This window comes from Ranitomeya variabilis, chromosome 1 (assembly GCF_051348905.1).
Source record: "Ranitomeya variabilis isolate aRanVar5 chromosome 1, aRanVar5.hap1, whole genome shotgun sequence".
Taxonomy (NCBI): domain Eukaryota; kingdom Metazoa; phylum Chordata; class Amphibia; order Anura; family Dendrobatidae; genus Ranitomeya; species Ranitomeya variabilis.
The window spans coordinates 614,445,473-614,466,301 of NC_135232.1; the positions used below are offsets into that span (position 1 = coordinate 614,445,473).

The 20,829-nt window shown below is 42.3% G+C and overlaps 1 protein-coding gene across 13 annotated transcripts in view; it reads left to right on the forward strand.

The window, feature by feature from the left end:
- MTA1 (metastasis associated 1) overlaps positions 1–20,829 on the forward strand; it is a 185,207-nt gene that overhangs the window by 85,212 nt on the left and 79,166 nt on the right. For 7 of the 13 annotated variants that reach the window (XM_077260684.1, XM_077260689.1, XM_077260687.1 and 4 more), the window contains exons 4-10: positions 1,531–1,657; positions 6,293–6,365; positions 9,379–9,496; positions 10,883–10,985; positions 19,053–19,152; positions 19,900–20,088; positions 20,427–20,501. In XM_077260684.1, the coding sequence (XP_077116799.1) occupies positions 1,531–1,657; positions 6,293–6,365; positions 9,379–9,496; positions 10,883–10,985; positions 19,053–19,152; positions 19,900–20,088; positions 20,427–20,501 (785 nt within the window). The remainder of the gene's footprint in view (positions 1–1,530; positions 1,658–6,292; positions 6,366–9,378; positions 9,497–10,882; positions 10,986–19,052; positions 19,153–19,899; positions 20,089–20,426; positions 20,502–20,829) is intronic. The other 6 variants (XM_077260691.1, XM_077260688.1, XM_077260695.1 and 3 more) reach the window with 1 other exon arrangement.

The window sequence follows — 20,829 nt, forward strand, 5'->3', positions numbered from 1 at the left end:
ACTACATTGTAGCGCAGTCCGTTAAAGCCGCCATTAAGTCCTATGTCGGATGCATCGCTAGCGCACGCCCACAATGGGCGTGCGCTAGCGATGTGCTGTCATTGAGTGATGGACCCTGGGACGCGGGCTGCTGCGTTTCCGGGTCTGTCACTATTAGCGCAGATAGAGTATCTGCTAGCTCTATCTGCACTAGCGCGATGACATATCGGCACTTGTGTTAACAGCAGCCTGTTAACGCATGTGTTGAATGGGCTGCTGTTAACGCAGTGTGAACCTAGTCTTACAGACGTGTGAAACCGGCCCTAGCTGTTGTCAGAAGCCTTATTTGGCTGACAGCTATCGCGACTCCTGCGCCATACACATGCATGCTCAACTCGACCGTGTGCGAGATTGTTTTCATCGGAGAAAGGGGAGTAGGCGATATTTAGAATTTAGTATATCCCAGCCTCTTTTCCCCCAAAGGGGAAGAATTCAGTAGGTCCTCATACCCACTTTGTGGTCAGCCGATCCCACCACAGTGGGTCTAACCGTAATCATCAAGAATCCTTTTGAACCCCACTGTGGTCTATCAGATGCTGTCTGGGTCAGTCAGACCTGGGAGTGTTGACCATTTCGTTGTTACAATCCTATGACTAAAGGTACCTTCACACTAAACGATTTACCAACGATCACAACCAGCGATACGACCTGGCCGTGATCGTTGGTAAGTCGTTGTGTGGTCGCTGGGGAGCTGTCACACAGACAGCTCTCCAGCGACCAACGATGCCGAGGTCCCCGGGTAACCAGGGTAAACATCTGGTTACTAAGCGCAGGGCCGCGCTTAGTAACCCGATGTTTACCCTGGTTACCATTGTAAATGTAAAAAAAAACAAACAGTACATACTCACATTCCGGTGTCTGTCACACGTCCCTCGCCGTCTGCTTCCCGCACTGACTGTGAGTGCCGGCCGTAAAGCACAGCACAGCGGTGACGTCACCGCTGCGCTCTGCTTTAACTTTACGGCCGGCACTCACAGTCAGTGCGGGAAGCAGACGGCGAGGGACGTGTGACAGACACCGGAATGTGAGTATGTACTGTTTGTTTTTTTTTACATTTACAATGGTAACCAGGGTAAACATCGGGTTACTAAGCGCGGCCCTTCGCTTAGTAACCCGATATTTACCCTGGTTACCATTGTAAAACATTGCTGGCATCGTTGCTTTTGCTGTCAAACACAACGATACACGCCGATCTGACGACCAAATAAAGTTCTGAACTTTCAGCAACGACCAGCGACATCACAGCAGGATCCAGATCGCTGCTGCCTGTCAAACACAACGATATTGCTATCCAGGACGCTGCAACGTCACAGATCGCTATCGTTATCGTTGCAAAGTCGTTTAGTGTGAAGGTACCTTTAGTAGAGTGTCGGAATTGATCAAGGTTGATGTGAAAGCTTGCCCTAAGTATTGAGCTTCCTCCAGCTAAGTCCTTGTATGTGTTAATAGGGCAGTAGTAGCCTTATCACAAAGGTGACATTTTTTTTCTAGGAGAAATGGAAGAAGAAATGGAAAATCCCGAAATGGTGGATTTACCTGAAAAATCAAAGCATCAATTACGGCACAGAGAGCTGTTCCTATCTAGACAGCTTGAGTCCTTACCAGCTACACACATAAGGTGAATAATGGCCATTTATTTACTTGACAATACCTTTAGTGTGTTAATTTTTCTCTTTGACTGGCAGAGCTGGGGGCAAAACAAGTGGGCTGCAAAACAAGACAGAAGTGATTGTGGGCCTCCTTTGGTTTCACATCTTTCCCTAGCAGAAGCATTTTTTTCCCCCCACAGAGAGAAAACAAAACACATTTGTCTGTTTCTGTAATGAGTCACCAAACTCTCCTGTTATCTTTTTTTTCCTTTTTTATCTCTGCTTCAGCCCCTACAGGCATCTGGTGTCTGTTATTGCTTAAGGCCCCGTCTCACATAACGAGATCGCTAGCGAGATCGCTGCTGAGTCACTAGTTTTGTGACGCAGCAGCGACCTCAGTAGCGATCTCGCTATGTGTGACACGTACCAGCGATCAGGCCCCTGCTGCGAGATCGCTGGTCGTGTCGGAATGGCCTGGACCTTTTTTTGGTCGTTGAGGTCCCGCTGACATCGCTGAATCGGTGTGTGTGACACCGATCCAGCGATGTCTTCACTGGTAACCAGGGTAAACATCGGGTTACTAAGCGCAGGGCCGCGCTTAGTAACCCGATGTTTACCCTGGTTACCAGCGTAAATGTAAAAAAAACCAAACAGTACATACTTACATTCCGGTGTCCGTAACGTCCCCCGGCGTCTGCTTCCTGCTCTGAGTGAGTGAGTACAGTGAGTACAGTGAGAGAACAGCACAGCAGTGACGTCACCGCTGCGCTCTGCTCTCACTCTACGGCGGCTCAGTCAGAGCAGGAAGCAGACGCCGGGGGATGTTACGGACACCGAAAGGCGAGTATGTATTGTTTTTTTTTTTTTTGGTAACCAGGGTAAACATCGGGTTACTAAGCGCGGCCCTGCGCTTAGTAACCCGATGTTTACCCTGTTTACCCGGGTGCTGCAGGGGGACTTCGGCATCGTTGAAGACAGTTTCAACGATGCCGAAGTCGTTCCCCTGATCGTTGGTCGCTGGAGAGCGGTCTGTGTGACAGCTCCCCAGCGACCACACAGCGACTTACCAACGATCACGGCCAGGTGGTATCGCTGGTCGTGATCGTTGGTAAATCGCTATGTGAGACGGGGCCTTTACACCCTGACCTACCTGCCAGCTCTTCCTCTCCATTTGGCTACATTTCCCATGAGGCAGAGCTGTATCTCTCCCACAGCTCACACACTCCCACCCCAGTGCATGCCCACTCCACCTGCAAAGCACCATCCTGAGACTCCTGTACAGTATCAAGATGGATAAATCTTTGCTTTCTTAGTTTCTCCTTCCTAAGGCCTCTTTCAGACATCAGTTTTTTGCTATCAGTCACAGTCCGGCGAATTCTGAAAAAAAAAAAAACGGATCCGGCAAAAGTTGCCACCGGATCCGTGTTTTCTCATAGACTTGTATTAACGAAGGATTGCGACGGATGGCTTCACATTTCATCCGTTTTTTGCCGGATCCGTTGAAAATTGTTTTTTCTGCGGCCAGAGACAACAGACATAGTAACGTTTTTTGTGTCCGTCGAAAAAACGGACAGCGACGCTTTGCAATTCGTTAATAATCTGTGACCCTGGAAAACTCTTTAACCCCTTAATGACAGCCAATACATCTTTTAACTGACCTGAGATATAAGAGAATAGCCCCCTCATACAGGTGACAATCCAGCAGCTGTCAGCTGTACACTATAGCTGACAACTTGCTACATTAACCACATCTGTGTTGGCACCGTCCAAATCTGTTTAACCCCTTAGATGCTGCTGTCAATAATGACTACATCATTATAAATGGTTAACAGAGTGTGGGGGCTTCCTCTTTATCCCAGTTGGTGCCCTCAGATCATGATTGTGTGGTCCTGATGTTTGCCGTGGCAATTCACGACCAAATAGTGGCCTTAGAGTCAGACGGCTGTAGTAATCTGTTCAGAAGTTACCGACATTTAGGTGGTAAAAATACACATTTTCACTTCTGTCATGCCACTTTGCATTAATTCCTGTAAAGCACCTGAAGGGTTAATAAACTACCTGACAGCAGTTTTCAATATGTCAGGGGGTGCTGTTTTTAAAATGGTATAACTTTTGGGGGTTTCCCAATATATGAGACCCCCAGAGTCACTTCAAACATGGATAGTTCCCTAAAAAAATAAATGTTGTACATTTCCTTGAAAAAATGAAAAATTACTGCTACATTTTTAAACCTCCTAAAAGGCTAACAAAATAAAATAATGTTTTACAAATGGTGCTGATGTAAAGCAGACATGTGGGAAATGTTATTTATTAATGTTTTTATGTGGTATGACTATCTGGATTAAAGGAATAATCATTCAAAGTTTGAAAATTGCTAATTTTTTAACATTTTTCTCAAATTTGTGATATTTTTTATAAATAAACACAAAACATATTGACCTAAATTTACCATTATCATAAAGTATAATGTGTCACGAAAAAACAATCTCAAAATCACTGGGATTTGTTGAAGCGTTGCAGAGTTATTACCACATAAAGTGACACTGGTCAGATTTCAAAAATTTGGCTCCATCACTAAGGGGTTAAACTCATTATGTACGTTTATAATGGCATAAATCATTTGTAGAAAAAAAGATGCATGTTTTAATACATAATGTAGTAATAACTAGGGTATAATATAACAATCATTATATAGGACTTAGTTAGAAGGGATTGATCGCTAAATTGCCAGCAGAACACAATGGAAGAACAATCAATATCCCAACAGAAGTAAATTTAGAAACAGTTATTGAAAAATCATAGAGTATAAGGCCATGTTCACACGGGTTAATCCCGCAGCGGAATTGAAAATCTGCAGGGCAAAACCGCTGTGGTTATCCCTGCAGATTTATCGCGGTTTGTTCCGCGGTTTCCGCTGCGGGATTACTGCTGTACTATTGATGCTGCATATGCAGCAATATGCAGCATCAATAGTAATGTAAAAAATAATAAAAATTGGCTATACTCACCCTCTGACGTCGCGATCTCCCCGGCGCTGCAAGCGGCTGTGCCGACAAGGACCTTCGTGACGTCACGGTCATGTGACCGCGGCGTCATCACGGTCATGTGACCGCGACGTCACCACAGGTCCTGTTCGGCACAGCAACTGAGACCGGACGGCCGCGTGCAGCGCTGAGAGGTGAGTATAGCTTCATTTTTTATTTTAATTCTTTTTTTTACACTATTTTATGGTTCCCAGGGCCTGGAGGAGAGTCTCCTCTCCTCCACCCCGGGTACCACCCGCACATTAACCGCTTACTTCCCGCAACGTGGGCACAGCCCCATGCGGGAAGTAAGCGGTTCAATGCATTCCTATGGGTGCAGAATCGCAGCGATTCTGCACAAAGAAGTGACATGCTGCGGGTTGTAAACCGCTGCGTTTCTGCGCGTTTTTTCCCGCAGCATGTGCACTGCGGTTTGCGGTTTCCATAGGGTTTACATGTTAATGGAAACGCTATGGAAACTGCTGCGGACCCGCAGCATCAAAATCGCGGCGGTTCCGCGGTAAAAACCGCAGCGTGTGAACATGGCCTCAGGGAACAGGGGGACAGACAAAATGCATATATTGTAAAAGGGCACATGTCCAACATAGAATCGGTATACTGCTCACAGAATATCCTAATCAAGGAATACATCACACTGTGAATATCATAGAGGATCTGCTAGATAACAGTAGAAACATCCTGTGCGGCCTATGAGATTATAACTTATCACCTACTATAGAGTATTGGTGCAGGCTGTACTTATAGGGCATTAATCAATAGGATCACAATATGTGTAATGTTAATATATGCCCATTGTGATTGTATCATCCCATATGGACTAAGGAGTCTCAAAGATTGCCTGCTGAATACAAATTTGCAGAAAATAATGTACAGCTAGGTAAAGATGTAGTATAAATACCTGAGCAGATCAGTGGAGCAGCGCAATTCAATCCCTGAGTGGACATGTGCCCACCCCGATGCGCTTTTTGGCTGAGCCTTCGTCAGGGGTCCTTAAAATCTCAAGATCACTCGCCATGCATGTGCATGGAGTGGTCCTAAACATATAGACAGGTATGTCATCGAAGCACTCCTTCCATCAATATTTTTATCCTATTAATATACTGCAATCATCGTATTACATAGCACTGTATACTTAATATTGCTCATTTTACCTTTCTACCCAGTTATTAATCTCTTTTCCATTAGGTCTCTGATATCACATGATTAATAACTGACTATCTGAATCCTTTAAAGCTCTATATAGTAACAGGAGGTTAATTTTTTCTACACAAGTCATGATTCACTGCAAAAGTCCCAGGCAGGGGAAGGAGGGAGCAGCTGGGTCAGGAGGTGAAAAGGGGGTAATAAATGCAGAGACAAGAGACTTCCTGTTTCTACATTGAGCAGAGAAAAGAGAAGAATTATCTGGGTAGAAAGACAAAATTAGCAATTGTTAGTCCACAATTCTGTATAATATGATGATTGCAATATATTGGGAGGATAAAAGCTTTGATGGGAGGAGGAGTGCTTTGAACCTATCGATCATCATCTACTTCGTGCCCCGATGTATTACAGATTTTTAGTCTTGTGTTTAAAACAAAAAGTTTTATTTTTCTGTAAATGTTGGATTTTTTTTTTTAGGGGAAAATGCAGTGTTACTTTGTTAAATGAAACTGAGTCCTTGAAATCTTACTTGGAAAGAGAGGTTGGTGATGTCAGTATATTTCTACTACATGTTATTAATGTGTTAGAGCATAGATTGTATCAAGTGTTTTATGTGCCTGTGTGCACACTACTGCTGTCGGGCAATACTCTATAGAAGTATACGTCAGACAGTGGATGTGGATGCTGTGACGACTGGCCACCATAGGAACCCCTTTCTAGGCAATGCGTATCCCACAGTAATCTTGTGTTTATATAGCTCGTGGATTCCCAGTTTCCTTTACACACAGCGAAAAAGTTTAATAAATTAATACATATATCATAACGACAAGTTAATTCAAAATTGTATACAGATAACTTCAAAGTGTAAAATAATAATAAAAAAACCTGACTCTTTTCTCCCCCCATCCGCACTGTCACGGGCTCATTTTTCTCCCTAGACCGCTCTGTCTGACTCTTTTAAATACAGTTTGTGACAAACTGGTCTGGTCCAACTAAGAATGATAAATTACCAAAGAAAAGAAAGGATTTTCTTTTTTAATTCCTTTACATAAAACTTTAAAAATACAAGTAGAGACCTGATCTTCCTTGGTAGTGCATTTAATCTCAATTTGTGCCCCTCCATCACCCCTTCAAAAAAAAAACAAAAAACGGGAGAACAAAGTTAAAATTAAAAAATGTCAAACTGTTTTGGAATTTTTAACATTTTTTTATTGATACATTTTTACATATTTTGTGTGTATATTAGTTAAATAAAACATACAGTTCTATGCAGTGGTTTAGGGCAGGTGTGAAAAAAAAAAAAAAAGAATTCTTTAAAAATGGTGTTAATGGTTTATTTTTATCAATTAACAAAATACAAAGTGAATTAACAAAGTAGAAATCTAAATCGCATCAATATTTGGTTTGACCGCCCATTGCCTTCCAAAAATCAACAACTCTTCTAGATACACTTGCACACAGTTTTTGAAGGAATTTGGCGAGAGGTTGTTTGGGCGGATATATAATTGGTGAAACTTATGCGGTTGCACAGAAGCTGAAAAGGTCAGGGGACCCATTTTCCTTCTCCAAAGCAGGTGGAATTGTGCATTATGAGGAGCTGTTAGACTGCAAAGGGCCCATATATTGTAATTGCACAGGGGCCTTTTCTGCCTGTGTCCGCCAGTGGCTTCAAACATCTTGGAGAACAAACCACAGATCTGAGGATGTACCTTGCACAAATCCTTCTGTTCATGTGATCCCCGACAGATTAGATGATGCGGAGATCAGGGCTCTGTGGGGGCCGGATCATCACTTCCTGGAAGGATTCCACTGGTTGCTGCCCGTTCTGAGCTGATGATACTGCTAAACAACTCCCAATTTTGAAGTGAAGTAAGCAAGATGTCTCCTTGGCCGACTAATGTGTCTACAGTCCTCAGTTGTGCCCATTTTTGGTGTCATCAATGCTGAGAAAATACAAGCAGATACTTATCCATCATGTAATACCATCAGGTAGGCGGCTGATTGGCTTCAAATTTATTCTGTAGCCGGACAATGGTCCCAAACATCCAGCCAACGGCCTTAAGAACAGTCTTCACCTTAAGGTACCGTCACACTAAACGACTTTATAACGATATCGCTAGCGATCCGTGACGTTGCAGCGTCCTCGCTAGCGATATCGTTTAGTTTGACACGCAGCAGCGATCAGGATCCTGCTGTGATGTCGCTGGTCGCTGAATAAAGTCCAGAACTTTATTTGGTCGTTTGATCGCTGTGTATCGTTGTGTTTGACACCAAATGCAACGATACCAGCGATATTTTACACTGGTAACCAGGGTAAACATCGGGTAACTAAGCGCGGGGCCGCGCTTAGTAACCCGATGTTTACCCTGGTTACCAGCGTAAAATGTAAAAAAAACAAACAGCACATACTCACATTGCGTCCCCCTGCAGTCTGCTTCCTCCTCTGACTCAGCGCCGCAAAGTGAAAGTGAAAGCAGCACAGCGGTGACGTCACCGCTCTGCTCTCACTGTACGGCGCTCAGTCAGTCAGGAAGTGGACGCAGGGGGACGTGAATGTAAGTATGTGCTGTTTGTTTTTTTTACATTTTACGCTGGTAACCAGGGTAAACATCGGGTTACTAAGCGCGGCCCTGCGCTTAGTTACCCGATGTTTACCCTGGTTACCAGGGGACCTCGGCATCGTTGATCGCTGGAGAGCGGTCTGTGTGACAGCTCTCCAGCGATCAAACAGCGACGCTGCAGCGATCGGCATCGTTGTCGTTATCGCTGCAGCGTCGCTTAATGTGACGGTACCTTTAAAGAAGAACAAGGAGTCCTGGAAGTGATGACATGGCCTTCCAAGCCCTGATCTCAACCTCATCCAGTCTGTCTGCGATTACATGATGAGACAGAAGGATTTGTACAAGTGACATCCACAGATCTATGGTCCGTTCTCCAAAGTCCTGCTAATTTCATTCAAAAACTGTGTGTGAGTGACAAGTACCTAGAAGAAGGAAAAGGGCGGCCGCACCAAGTAGTGATGGGATTTAGATTTCTCTGTAGTTTATTCATTTTGCTAATTGATAAAAAAAAAAAAAAACTTTGAACACTATTTTTATTTTTGTATATATTTTTTTCACACCCGACTAACTCTTTTTCACAGTAGCATTCAGTATAGATTTACTAAACATACAGAGTGTGTGTGTGTGTGTGTATGTATGTATGTATGTGTGTGTGTATATATGTGTATATATGTATATATATATATGTATGCATGTACATATATATGTACGTGTATATATTGTATGTATTTTTCATGTATGGGGCAGCTAGTCGATTCTGAATGCTTTTTTAATGACTGCTTATGGTGTTGCTTTGTATAATGTGCACCTAGCCGAGCCTTTATGCTTAGTCTTGGCACAGAAATTCCCTGTATGTAAACCACATCTGCCATGCTCTATGTGCCAAGCCATTGATTGCACCTCCTGAGAGTGGCAACTGCAACAAACCTGTGTTTTGCTTTTTTTTTTGCTTTTTTTTCCCCCCATGCTCATTCCTTTTTTTTTTTTTTTTTCTGCTTCTAGGATTTCTTCTTTTACTCCTTAGTGTATGATCCCCAGCAGAAAACACTTCTAGCCGATAAAGGCGAAATACGTGTGGGTAACAGATACCAAGCGGACATCACAGACCTGCTAGAAGAAGGTATATTGGTGGAAGACTATGCATGAACATTTGTGGGTGTGCTACATTTCTTATGTTGCACTCTCTGGTTTCTAATGTTTAATGTAGCCGGTGTTTATTCAGTGGCCATATTCATGTTGATGTACCTGACAACAATTAATTAGGGAATCCAGCAGACAGGATATTTTACATCTCGCCTAGTTTTACAACTTGTTTTACATGGTCATAGATATTGATCTGGATCTGATAAGTGGCAGAAATGATGATTTAAGCAAGCTTGTTACAGCTCTGCCCACTGACCTAAAATCGCGTTATCTCATTGTTTTATGGAGATTTATAATGGTCTTGATGAAATACAAATTAATTCTGTTTCAAGAAGTTAAATTATACTTCATGAGGACCTGCCCCTTTTGCAAAAAAAAAAAATTGATTTAAGCACCTTGTAAATATCCCTGAGCTCCCCTGATTATCACGGACTTTTCCATTTTGCTATGCGTCACTCCTTTTTAGAGATCTTCACATTTGTTTCTTCTTGAGTTCAGTGTTTGAAATCTCTTCTTGCAGTCAGTGTTTGATTTTGTTTTTCAAAGTCTTCTCTGGAGGCGTGTTCTTTTATCCCTCCCACTCAGATGCTACCATTCACAGCATCTGAGTGCTTGATCTGCTGTGCAGTGATTGGCTGTGTCTGGGAAGGAGAGGCGAAAGCGCACACCCCCAGAGAAGACTCTGAAGAAACGCCCGGTGGCACTACAAGCAGAGATTTCACATACTGTGCTCCAAAAGCAGCAAATGTGAATGTGAATATGTGAATATCTTTGAAATGGAGCGACAGCACAAAACGGACAAAAGCTGCAGAATCGGGGGAGCGCAGGGATTTTCCAAAGGTTCAGCTCAATTTTTGAACAAGTGACATGTTCTCTTTAGCGGCTTAATCCTATTTTTATCAAGTTATTGTCTATCCACAGGATAGATAACATCCTGAGCGCTTTGCTGCATTTAACTTTAGAGGCAAAGTAGATGTGATTTCAAGATAACTCCTGCCCACTATGCGTCTGAAGACTACTTTTTTTTGGTGCATTTTTCTCTACATAGACATCTGTGAGCAGCATGAAAAAACACATATAAAAAATACAGTTGCATTTTTAAATGCAGAATCAAAGACTTTCTGTATTATAAAAAAACAACAACACTGCTTCAAATGTGCATCAAATAAAAAGGTAAATGCAGCAATAACTAAAAAGTCAGAAAATTGTTATTGTGGATTTTCGTGCGCATAAAAAAGCAGCAGAAAAAAAAATGCAACATTTACTCTACTTGTGAACACAGCTCTATGGTAAGAGATGACTTGTGCTTTTTTTTTTAGTTTTTTCATTTCTTGATTTTTGTGCATTATTTTATTTTCTGCAGGAGTAGAAGATGGTAGAGACCAAGCTTTCCTTGAGACAAAAGTTTGGGAGGCAAGCAACCCTCTTACGGATAAACAGATAGATCAGTTTTTAGTAGTTGCACGGTAAGAAAGTCATGAAGTCTTGTCTGTATATCCCATTTTTTTGTGTTGCGCACATGGTATAGTGAAATAGTTAAAGGAAGAAGGAAACATCCAGCTCAACGAGATAGTGAAAAAACGTGTCGTTCCTTTATTCACTTCAATAATATATGTGGAGGATAAAAACATCAGCAACAACAGGAATAAAAACAGTATCAACGTGTCATGACTAAGGGTGCTCTGTCACCAGAAACGCGTTGATACTGTTTTTATTCCTGTTGTTGCTGATGTTTTTATCCTCCACATATATTATTGAAGTGAATAAAGGAACGACACGTTTTTTCACTATCTCGTTGAGCTGGATGTTTCCTTCTTCCTTGATCCTTCTACGCCCTGACACAGCGGTTCCGTGCTCCGAGTATCCAGAGATGTCAACCATGGTGAGCTGGACTTTGCTCTATAGTGAAATAGTTGCATAATTTTCTATAAAGCTGCAAAAAGTTGTCTGTAGGAATCAATGACGGTCAAGGTAGGTGCAATCAAAGGAGTATTAAACCATCGAAAAAGTGCAGTTTCTTTCCAGCTATTTATTTTTTTTGCTGAAGTCTGTTCACAGTATTAGAAAATAAATTATCATCAAAGTCCATCTTTATTATAATATGCATCATGACAAAATAATGTAAAAACATAAAAAAGCGCTTCTCTCATCCTGATTAATTCTATGGATATACCTGTATTTATTAAGATTAGTCATGGCTGTGCAACCCCAGGAAGAAGGATATTTTAACACTTAATCGTAAATTAATGCACATGTCAGATGAAAAAATAAAGTCAGCGTTCTATATACCTAATGTGCACTGTTCACTTGACTTAAACATCAGGCTGTTTACCTAACCATTTACCACAGTTTAAAGTGATATTTCAGTGTCATACAGTGGGGAAAATAAGTATTTGATACTCTGCCGATTTTGCAAGTTTTCTGACCTGCAAAGAATAGAAGTCCATATTTTTTATTGTAGATACACTTCAGCTGTGAGAGACAGAATGTTTAAAAAAAAATCCAGAAAATCACATTGTGTGATTTTTACGTAATTAATTAGCATTTTATTGCTTGAAATAAGTATTTGATACAATAGAAAAACAGATCTTCAGATTTGGTAAAGAAGCCTTTGTTAGCAATTACAGAGGTCAGACATTTCCTGTAGTCCTTGACCAAGTTTGCATACACTGCAGCAGGGATTTTGGCCCACTCCTCCATACAGATCTTTTCCAGATCTTTCAGGTTTTGGAGCTGTCGCTGGGCAACATTGAGTTTCAGCTCCCTCCAAAGATTTTGTATTGGGTTCAGGTCTGGAGACTGGCAGGACCACTCCAGGAGCTTGAAATGCTTCTTACGGAGCCACTCCGTTGACCCAGCCATGACCAATCTTCAGTGCTCTTGCTGAGGGAGGGAGGTTGTTGGCCAAAATCCCATAATACATGACCCCATCCACCCTCCCTTCAATATTGTGCAGTCGTTAAGTCCCCTTTGCAAAAAAGCAAACACAAAGTATGATGTTTCCCCCACCATGCTTCATGGTTGGGATGGTGTTCTTTTGGTTGCACTCATCCTTCTTCCTCCAAACATGACGCGTGGAATTGATGCAAAAGAATTCTATTTTGGTGTCATCTGACCAGATGACCTTCTCCGTTGCTTCCTTTGGACCATACAGATGGTCATTGGCGTACTTCAAAAAGTCCTGGACATGTGCTGGCGTGAGCAGGGGGACTTAGCATTCTCTAAGAATTTTAATCTATGACGGCGTAGTGTGTTACTAACGGTAATATTTGAGTCCCAGTTCTCTTCAGGTCATTGACCAGGTCCTCCTGTGTAGTACTGGGCTGATTCCAGAGCGGCCTATCACATTCACTAATCAAAGTCATTTTATGTTTGTGTGTGTGTAGCCCATTCACTATCTCCATTTATCCCTCACCCCCTGAAGATGACTGGACCATCATTGTAAATAAGCTCCTGTACTTTGTATCTCCCCCACCTCATTGTAGATTGGAAGCTCTCACGAGCAGGGTCATCTTATTTTGCTTTAATTATTGTATTGCTAACATTGTTACTTATGACTGTTGTGTTTGAAACTGTTAAGCTGTAAAGCGCTGTGGAATATGTTGGCGCTATATAAATAAAGAAAAAGCAATACACTGGCGCTCGGAAAGTGGAGAGTAGGCGGAAAGACGGGGAGAAATAAAGGGGACAACAATCGTAGCTACTGGTGATAGAAACAGGGTCTGTGCATCACCCTGTGGGTTATGAAGATAGTAGAAAACAATGGTAAATCACCTGCGCTAGTGTGTGTCTACAGTTGCACTAGGGGTTGTGCATGAGGGCAATAACTGGCAAATAAAAGGCTTACAACAGGTGTAATTGTGTACTTACTAGATGCCGAAAAGGTGGTGTGAGCGCGGATCCTCCTAGTGCTGGAAGTCCGGCTCCGTGCTCCAAGGTCATGGGATCAGGGGATAGAAGTCGTGTCTTGATCCGTGCGAGTCAGGTCTGCTGGAGGGATGCAGGAGCCTAGTAGGAACCGCCAACTTCTGGCGTGCCCCGGTCGGAAATTGCACAGACTTGAAGGATTATAATGAGGAGTCTACATATATCACCAAACAATTTGAAGCCAAAGGTTACAAAACACAAACCCTCAATGTGGCTCAACAAGCAGTTGGTCATATATCAAGAGAGAGTCTTGTCCATAAAGCCAAAATAATAAATAATCCTCAAGACATTCAAGCACAAATAAAAGATTTACCCATAGTCACACAATTTCATTCAGGGCACAAGAAATTCATGAATATAGTCAAGAAACATTGGCCCATTCTGCAATGTGACAAGAACATTGGGGATTTTTTACCTAACAACCTCAGATTTGTTTACACTAAGGCGCAAAATTTGGGCCTCCTTCTAGCGCCAACAACGAAACCAGTCCTCTCTAGAACAGGGGCACCCGCAAAACCATCAGACCCCCGTAAGTGGGGTTTCAAGCCATGTGGCAGATGTTCGTGCTGCAAACGCACATCTATTGGGAAGTTGGTCCAAACCACATTTACAGACTCAAGTGGCACTAAGCAATTCTATATTAAAAACTCCATCACCTGCGAAACGACAGGAGTAATCTACACACTGCAGTGCCCCTGTAATAAAATCTATGTGGGCCGAACTAAAAGACCTTTGAAGGTCAGAATTAAGGAGCAACTAGACAATATCCAGAAGGGTTTTAAAGGTCACCCTTTATCCCGCCACTTTTTAGAAAAACATAATAAATCCTGTGGAGGGATCCGTTTTTGTGGAATCCAAATAGTCCAGCAAAACCCAAGGGGCGGAGATTTTCTTAAAGCAATGTCCAGGGTTGAATCCAAATGGATTTATATGCTAGACAGCCTGGCCCCTAGAGGACTCGATTATGAAATTGAGTTATACGCTTTTTAATCTGTATTTTTAATATTAATTATTCATGCCCAGCTACCTCTGTATAAGGGGGTGTTATTGGGTTGAGGACCGAGTTGGGATCCTGTGGACAGTTTTAACCCTATCTCGGCATATTAATTACAAAATCTGCTTTTTATCCAAGAGTGCATGATTTTCTAATCTCTATTATTTTAGCAGATTGGGGTTGAGCAACCAGCTCTTTTAGATCGGGACCTATTATAACGCACCATTTTTATCTTTCATATTTTTTATATATTTTATTACTCCACTAATAAAGTTGTCGGAGTTTTTATTTTATATATTTTTTTGTATATTTCATGTTATTCCCTCTCTTTTGCCACCTAATTAAGCCTAAGGTCCAGGGTATCAAAATATTACTTTCACCACATAACCCATTTGACGATACAAATCCTTTCATCTATGTCCTTCAGTTTTCTTTCCTATACATCTCCATACGCCCCTAATCCAGTTCTTCCTGTTATCTACCTAGTATGCCGCACCAAAGATGCTTCACCAATTAGGCACTTAGGTGAATCCCCTCTCAAGGCTCTAATTCATGGCCTCCCCGCTATTTAGTGCACTAATCGCGCTGCAATCTCATTCATGTACCATCCACGAGTTATATTAATCAGGGATGCTAGGCAGTTTTTTTCTGTAGGAGGCGGGCAAGTAGCCGCTATATAAGAGGAGGGCTCCATGGGGAACTCCAGCCCTGACGAAGAAGGATCGCATCCTTCGAAACGCGTTGGATTGGTTAATCCGCATACGCGCCCGCCCACTAGCTGAGACGTCACACTACTTGCCACGCCCTTTCCACACTCCGCCACCGCTTCGGCGTTGCTTCCGGCCGGGGCACGCCAGAAGTTGGCGGTTCCTACTAGGCTCCTGCATCCCTCCAGCAGACCTGACTCGCGCGGATCAAGACACGACTTCTATCCCCCGATCCCACGACCTTGCAGCACGGAGCCGGACTTCCAGCACTAGGAGGATCCGCGCTCACACCACCTTTTCGGCATCTAGTAAGTACACAATTACACCTGTTGTAAGCCTTTTATTTGCCAGTTAATGCCCTCATGCACAACCCCTAGTGCAACTGTAGACACACACACCAGCGCAGGTGATTTACCATTGTTTTCTGCTATATAAATAAAGATTATTATTATTATTATTCCTGACCTTTCTTAGAATCATTCTAACCCCAGGAGGTGAGATCCTGCATGGAGACCCAGACTGTAGAAGATTGACAGTGATCTTATATCTTATTAAATCAAATCATTTTTATTGAAATCGTTTTTTTATCATTTAGTCATGAGTAAGACTGCCTAGTGCAGTCGAAACGCTTCGACTGGGTCATGTCGACCATGTAAATTTTTCTTTTGTATGCATCATATTTTCTTTTGAAAAGAAAAAGGAAAATCCAGTCCTGTTGAGCCGGACTCCCAATTTTTTCTATTATCCCCCGTGTTGTCCTGGTATGTGTGGCTCCCCCGGTCCTGTCCTGCTATGTGTGGCTCCCCCTGTTGTATGCATGTCCTACTTGCCCTCCTTGCGCCGTCACTGCATCTCCGTTGTCCCAGCGCGGCAGCTCACCTGTGCTGAGTGGTCACGGGGTACCACTCATTAATATGCACTCCACGCCTATGGGACGTGCGCATATTCATTACCTTAATGAGTGGTACCACGTGACCGCTCGGCACAGGAAGAGCCGCTGGGACAGAGATGCAGCGACTGCGCCAGGAGGATGAGTATGATGTCTTCTGTTAGCCGGCTGCTCCACCGCTCCCCCTCCCCCCCGGCTTTCTAGACAATGACTCGTGTATAAGCCTGGGAGGGCGTTTTCAGCACAAAAAAAGTGCTGAAAATATCGGCTTATACACAAGTATATACGGTAATAAACTAAGGGTAGCAAACACATACATCATTTGTTGCATCCATTTTCTAATAATTGCGCCAACAGTTGTTGCCTTCTCGCCAAGCTGTTTGACTATTTTCCTGTAGCCCATCCCAGCCTTGTGCAGGTCTACAATTTAGTCCCTGGTGTCTATGGACAGCTCTTTGGTCTTGGCCATGGTGGAGAAGTTGGAGTGTGATTGAGTGTGTGGACAGATGTCTTTTATACAGGTAATGAGTTTAAACAGGTGCAATTAATACAGGTAATGAGTGCAGAGCAGGAGGGCTTCTTAAAGAAAAACTAACAGGCTGTGAGAGCCAGAATTCCTGCTGGTTGGTGGTTGATCAAATACTTATTTAATGCAATAAAATACAAATTGATTATTATTTAAATCATGCAATGTGATTTTCTGTTTTTTATTGTTAGATTCTGTCTCTCACAGGTTAAATGTACCTACGATAAAAATTACAGACCTCTCCATTCTGTGTAGGTGGAAAAACTTGCAAAATCGGCAGTCTATAAAATACTTATTTTCCCCACTATAGCTGCATACAGTATGTGACTTCCATCCTGGCAGACTTGTGTAAATATATGAAATAGTCCTGTGCAATTTGTTTTGCAATATTGTCTTGGTACCACTAATAACGTTTTTTGATTTGATGCTATTAACATTTTATATGCCTAATCTAATCTACTATCCATGATAGATGGTAAAATAAAGTCAGTTATGGCTCCTATCTGATATATGTGCATTGATTTATGATTAAGTGTTAATATCCTTCTTCCTGGAGTTGCATAGCCCTGATTAATCTTATTCTATGTATATACCTATGTTTATTAAGGATGAGGAACACTTTTTAAAAAAATGTTTTTAGATTATTTTTTTATTGTGAGAAGATTGATTTTGAGGATGATTACTTGTAGCCATTTTTACAGGTTTTGTATTTGGTTCTAATGACTGCATACAGTATAGTCATTTTATGTACACTGCTCAAAAAAATAAAGGGAACACTTAAACAACAGAATCTAACTCCAAGTAAATCAAACTTCTGTGAAATCAAACTGTCCACTTAGGAAGCAACACTGTTTGACAATCAATTTCACATGCTGTTGTGCAAATGGAATAGACAACAGATGGAAATTATTGGCAATTATCAAGACCCCCTCAATAAAGGAGTGGTTCTGCAGGTGGGGACCACAGACCACATCTCAGTACCAATGCTTTCTGGCTGATGTTTTGGTCACTTTTGAATGTTGGTTGTGCTTTCACACTCGTAGTAGCATGAGACGGACTCTACAACCCACACAAGTGGCTCAGGTAGTGCAGCCCAACCTGGATGGCACATCAATGCGAGCTGTGGCAAGAAGGTTTGCTGTGTCTATCAGCGTAGTGTCCATAGGCTGGAGGCGCCACCAGGAGACATGGAGGGGGCCGTAGGAGGGCAATAACCCAGCAGCAGGATCGCTACCTCAGCCTTTGTGCAAGGAGGAACAGGAGGAGCACTGCCAGAGTCCTTCAAAATGACCTCCAGCAGGTCACAAATGTGCATGTGTCTGCACAAACTGTTAGAAACCTACTCCATGAGGATGGTTTGAGTGCCCGACGTCCACAGATGGGGGTTGTGCTCACAGCCCAACACCGTGCAGGACGCTTGGCATTTGTCACAGAACACCAGGATTGGCAAATTCGCCACTGGTGCCCTGTGCTCTTCACAGAGGAAAGCAGGTTCACACTGATCACATGTGACAGACGTGACAGAGTCTGGAGATGCCGTGGAGAGCGATTTGCTGCCTGCAACATCCTTCAGCATGATCGGTTTGGCAGTGGGTCAGTAATGGTGTGGGGTGGCATTTCTTTGTAGGGCCGCACAGCCCTCCATGTGCTCGCCAGAGATAGCCTGACTGCCATTGGGTACCGAGATGAGATCTTCAGACCCCTTGTGAGACTATGTGCTGGTGCGGTTGGCCCTGGGTTCCTCCTAATGCAGGACAATGCCATACCTCATGTGGCTGGAGTGTCAGCAGTTCCTACAAGATGAAGGCATTTAAGCTATGGACTGGCCCGCCTGTTCCCCAGTCCTGAATCCGATTGAACACATCTGGGACATGATGTCTCGCACCGTCCACCAACGTCACGTTGCACCACAGACTGTCCATGAATTGACGGATGCTTTAGTCCAGGTCTGGGAGGAGATCCCTCAGGAGACCATCCGCTGCCTCATCAGGAACATGCCCAGACGTTTTAGGGAGCTCATACAGACACGTGGAGGCCACACACTACTGAGCATCATTTCCTTGTCTTGAGGCATTTCCACTGAAGTTGGATCAGCCTGGAACTTCATTTTACACTTTTATTTTGAGCATCATTCCAACTCTAGACCTCCGTGGGATATTAGTTGTCATTTACATTGATCATTTTTAGGTTTTATTGTTCTCAACACATTCCACTATGTTATGAATAAAGATTTACAACTGGAATTTTTTGTTCAGTGATATCTAGAATGTGGGATTTTAGTGTTCCCTTTATTTGTTTTTGAGCAAGTGTATTTGTGGCTTGCGTGGCTCTTTCGTTTTGTAGGCTGACTAAATAAGAAAAGTTAAATATGTTCCTGACACAATGCAGTTTTCAATCGTGAATTGATATATTAGTGTCTGTATTAGTTTTATGGAAATCATTTGGAAAATTAACAATGGCCTTTTTTTTTTTTTTTTTTCTCTCCACCAGATCTGTAGGTACGTTTGCCCGTGCATTAGACTGTAGCAGCTCGGTCCGGCAACCAAGTCTACATATGAGTGCAGCTGCGGCATCTAGAGACATCACATTGGTAAAAAAATTAGAATTTAAAAATGGAAAAAAAGAACCCTTTTGATTGGAAGAATAGGGGCCATTGAGCTCAGTAGAGCTTCTACTTTTGCATTTTAATGATCTGTGTGGGTGGGGCTCATCACTGACCCTTTTTTTATTTTTTTTATTTGCATGTTTCCATGATTTGGCAGAGGTTTTTTTGTTGTTGAAATGACAGTAACAGAACAAAAAAAAAGTTGCAAATATTATAACATTACCCTTAAATTTTTGATGTGATGTATAACGTGCCATACTGTTCTGTACCCTTAAGGCTGACCTGTCAACAGGTCAGAAGTGAAAATTTTTTTCCTCTTTTTTTTACCTCAATGATCCCCTGAATATTCCCTTTAAAAAAAAAAATAGCTTCCATACTGTTCCAGAGATATGGGCCTTTTTATTCAGTGCCTTTTTTTATGGTATTTCCAAGGAGGCATGGCTCACTGGATCCTCAGGGGTGGATCTTTAGACTGCTCTGCATAATCACCCTGTGAGTCACGCCCCCTTTGTAAAGATTATAAGAAGTAGCGCTAATTCAAAAGGCCCCATATCTCTTGAACCGAATAGTGGATTAAAAAAAAAAATACTTAGGGAGCAGTAAGAATAAAGTAAGAGGAAAAACTTGACGATTTTGACCTGTTGGGCCAGGTCTCCTCTAACTTGGATCTGTCAGATATTATGAGACCTGAGAACAGTCTTTTCACTATTTCTACATTTCATTCGTTTTCAGTTTCATGCTATGGACACATTACACAAAAACTCTTATGATATATCTAAAGCCATTTCTGCGCTCGTACCACAAGGAGGGCCCGTCCTCTGCAGAGATGAGATGGAGGAGTGGTCCGCTTCAGAAGCCAATCTTTTCGAAGAAGCTTTGGAGAAGTATGGCAAGGATTTTACCGACATTCAGCAGGACTTTGTAAGTAAAGAGTTTTAAGTGGCAATTACCCTCTTGAATTCTCTGGTTTTAGGCCAAGTGTACAACCAAGTCTTTTTACTGAGTTTTCGGAGCAATAATTGAGTGCAAGCTCCAAATTATTTCCAAAGTTTTTAGGTTTGGAAGAGGATTTGGAGAGATTCTCCAACTGAATATTTTCTATTCATCTCAATAGTGAAAAACTTTCCGTAACCAAATTTACAATTCTTATGGAACATCTGAACTTATCCTAAGGTCTATCTCTCCTTTAGGTGACCTGTTAATTAATTATTGCTCCCCGTCCTGTGCAAATTCATCAGTAGTGGTTTTCCTTCCTTTAGTTACCCTGGAAATCATTGACCAGCATAATAGAATACTATTACATGTGGAAAACAACGGACAGATACGTGCAACAGGTATTATTTAGTTTTTTTTTCTATTATGTGTAATAGTAAATGATTTAGTGATCACGGTAGGGATTAGGTAAATCCAGTGATTGGTGACAACTGGTTGTGGTTTTCTATTTCTGGATACATGCTGAGAAACTATAGAATGCAGCAGCCCTATCATAAGACACATTATTGAGATCCTTCCTTTTATCCCTTCATAAAAATAAGCAAAAATTTAAAAATGTAAAGGTGGAAAAAGTTCCTGCTCTGAAAGATTAATGTCTAGTGATGTGTGGGGGGACACTAGAGGCAAAGTGCCAATTTTGCCATACAATTTTGCCCAAGTATTTGACTG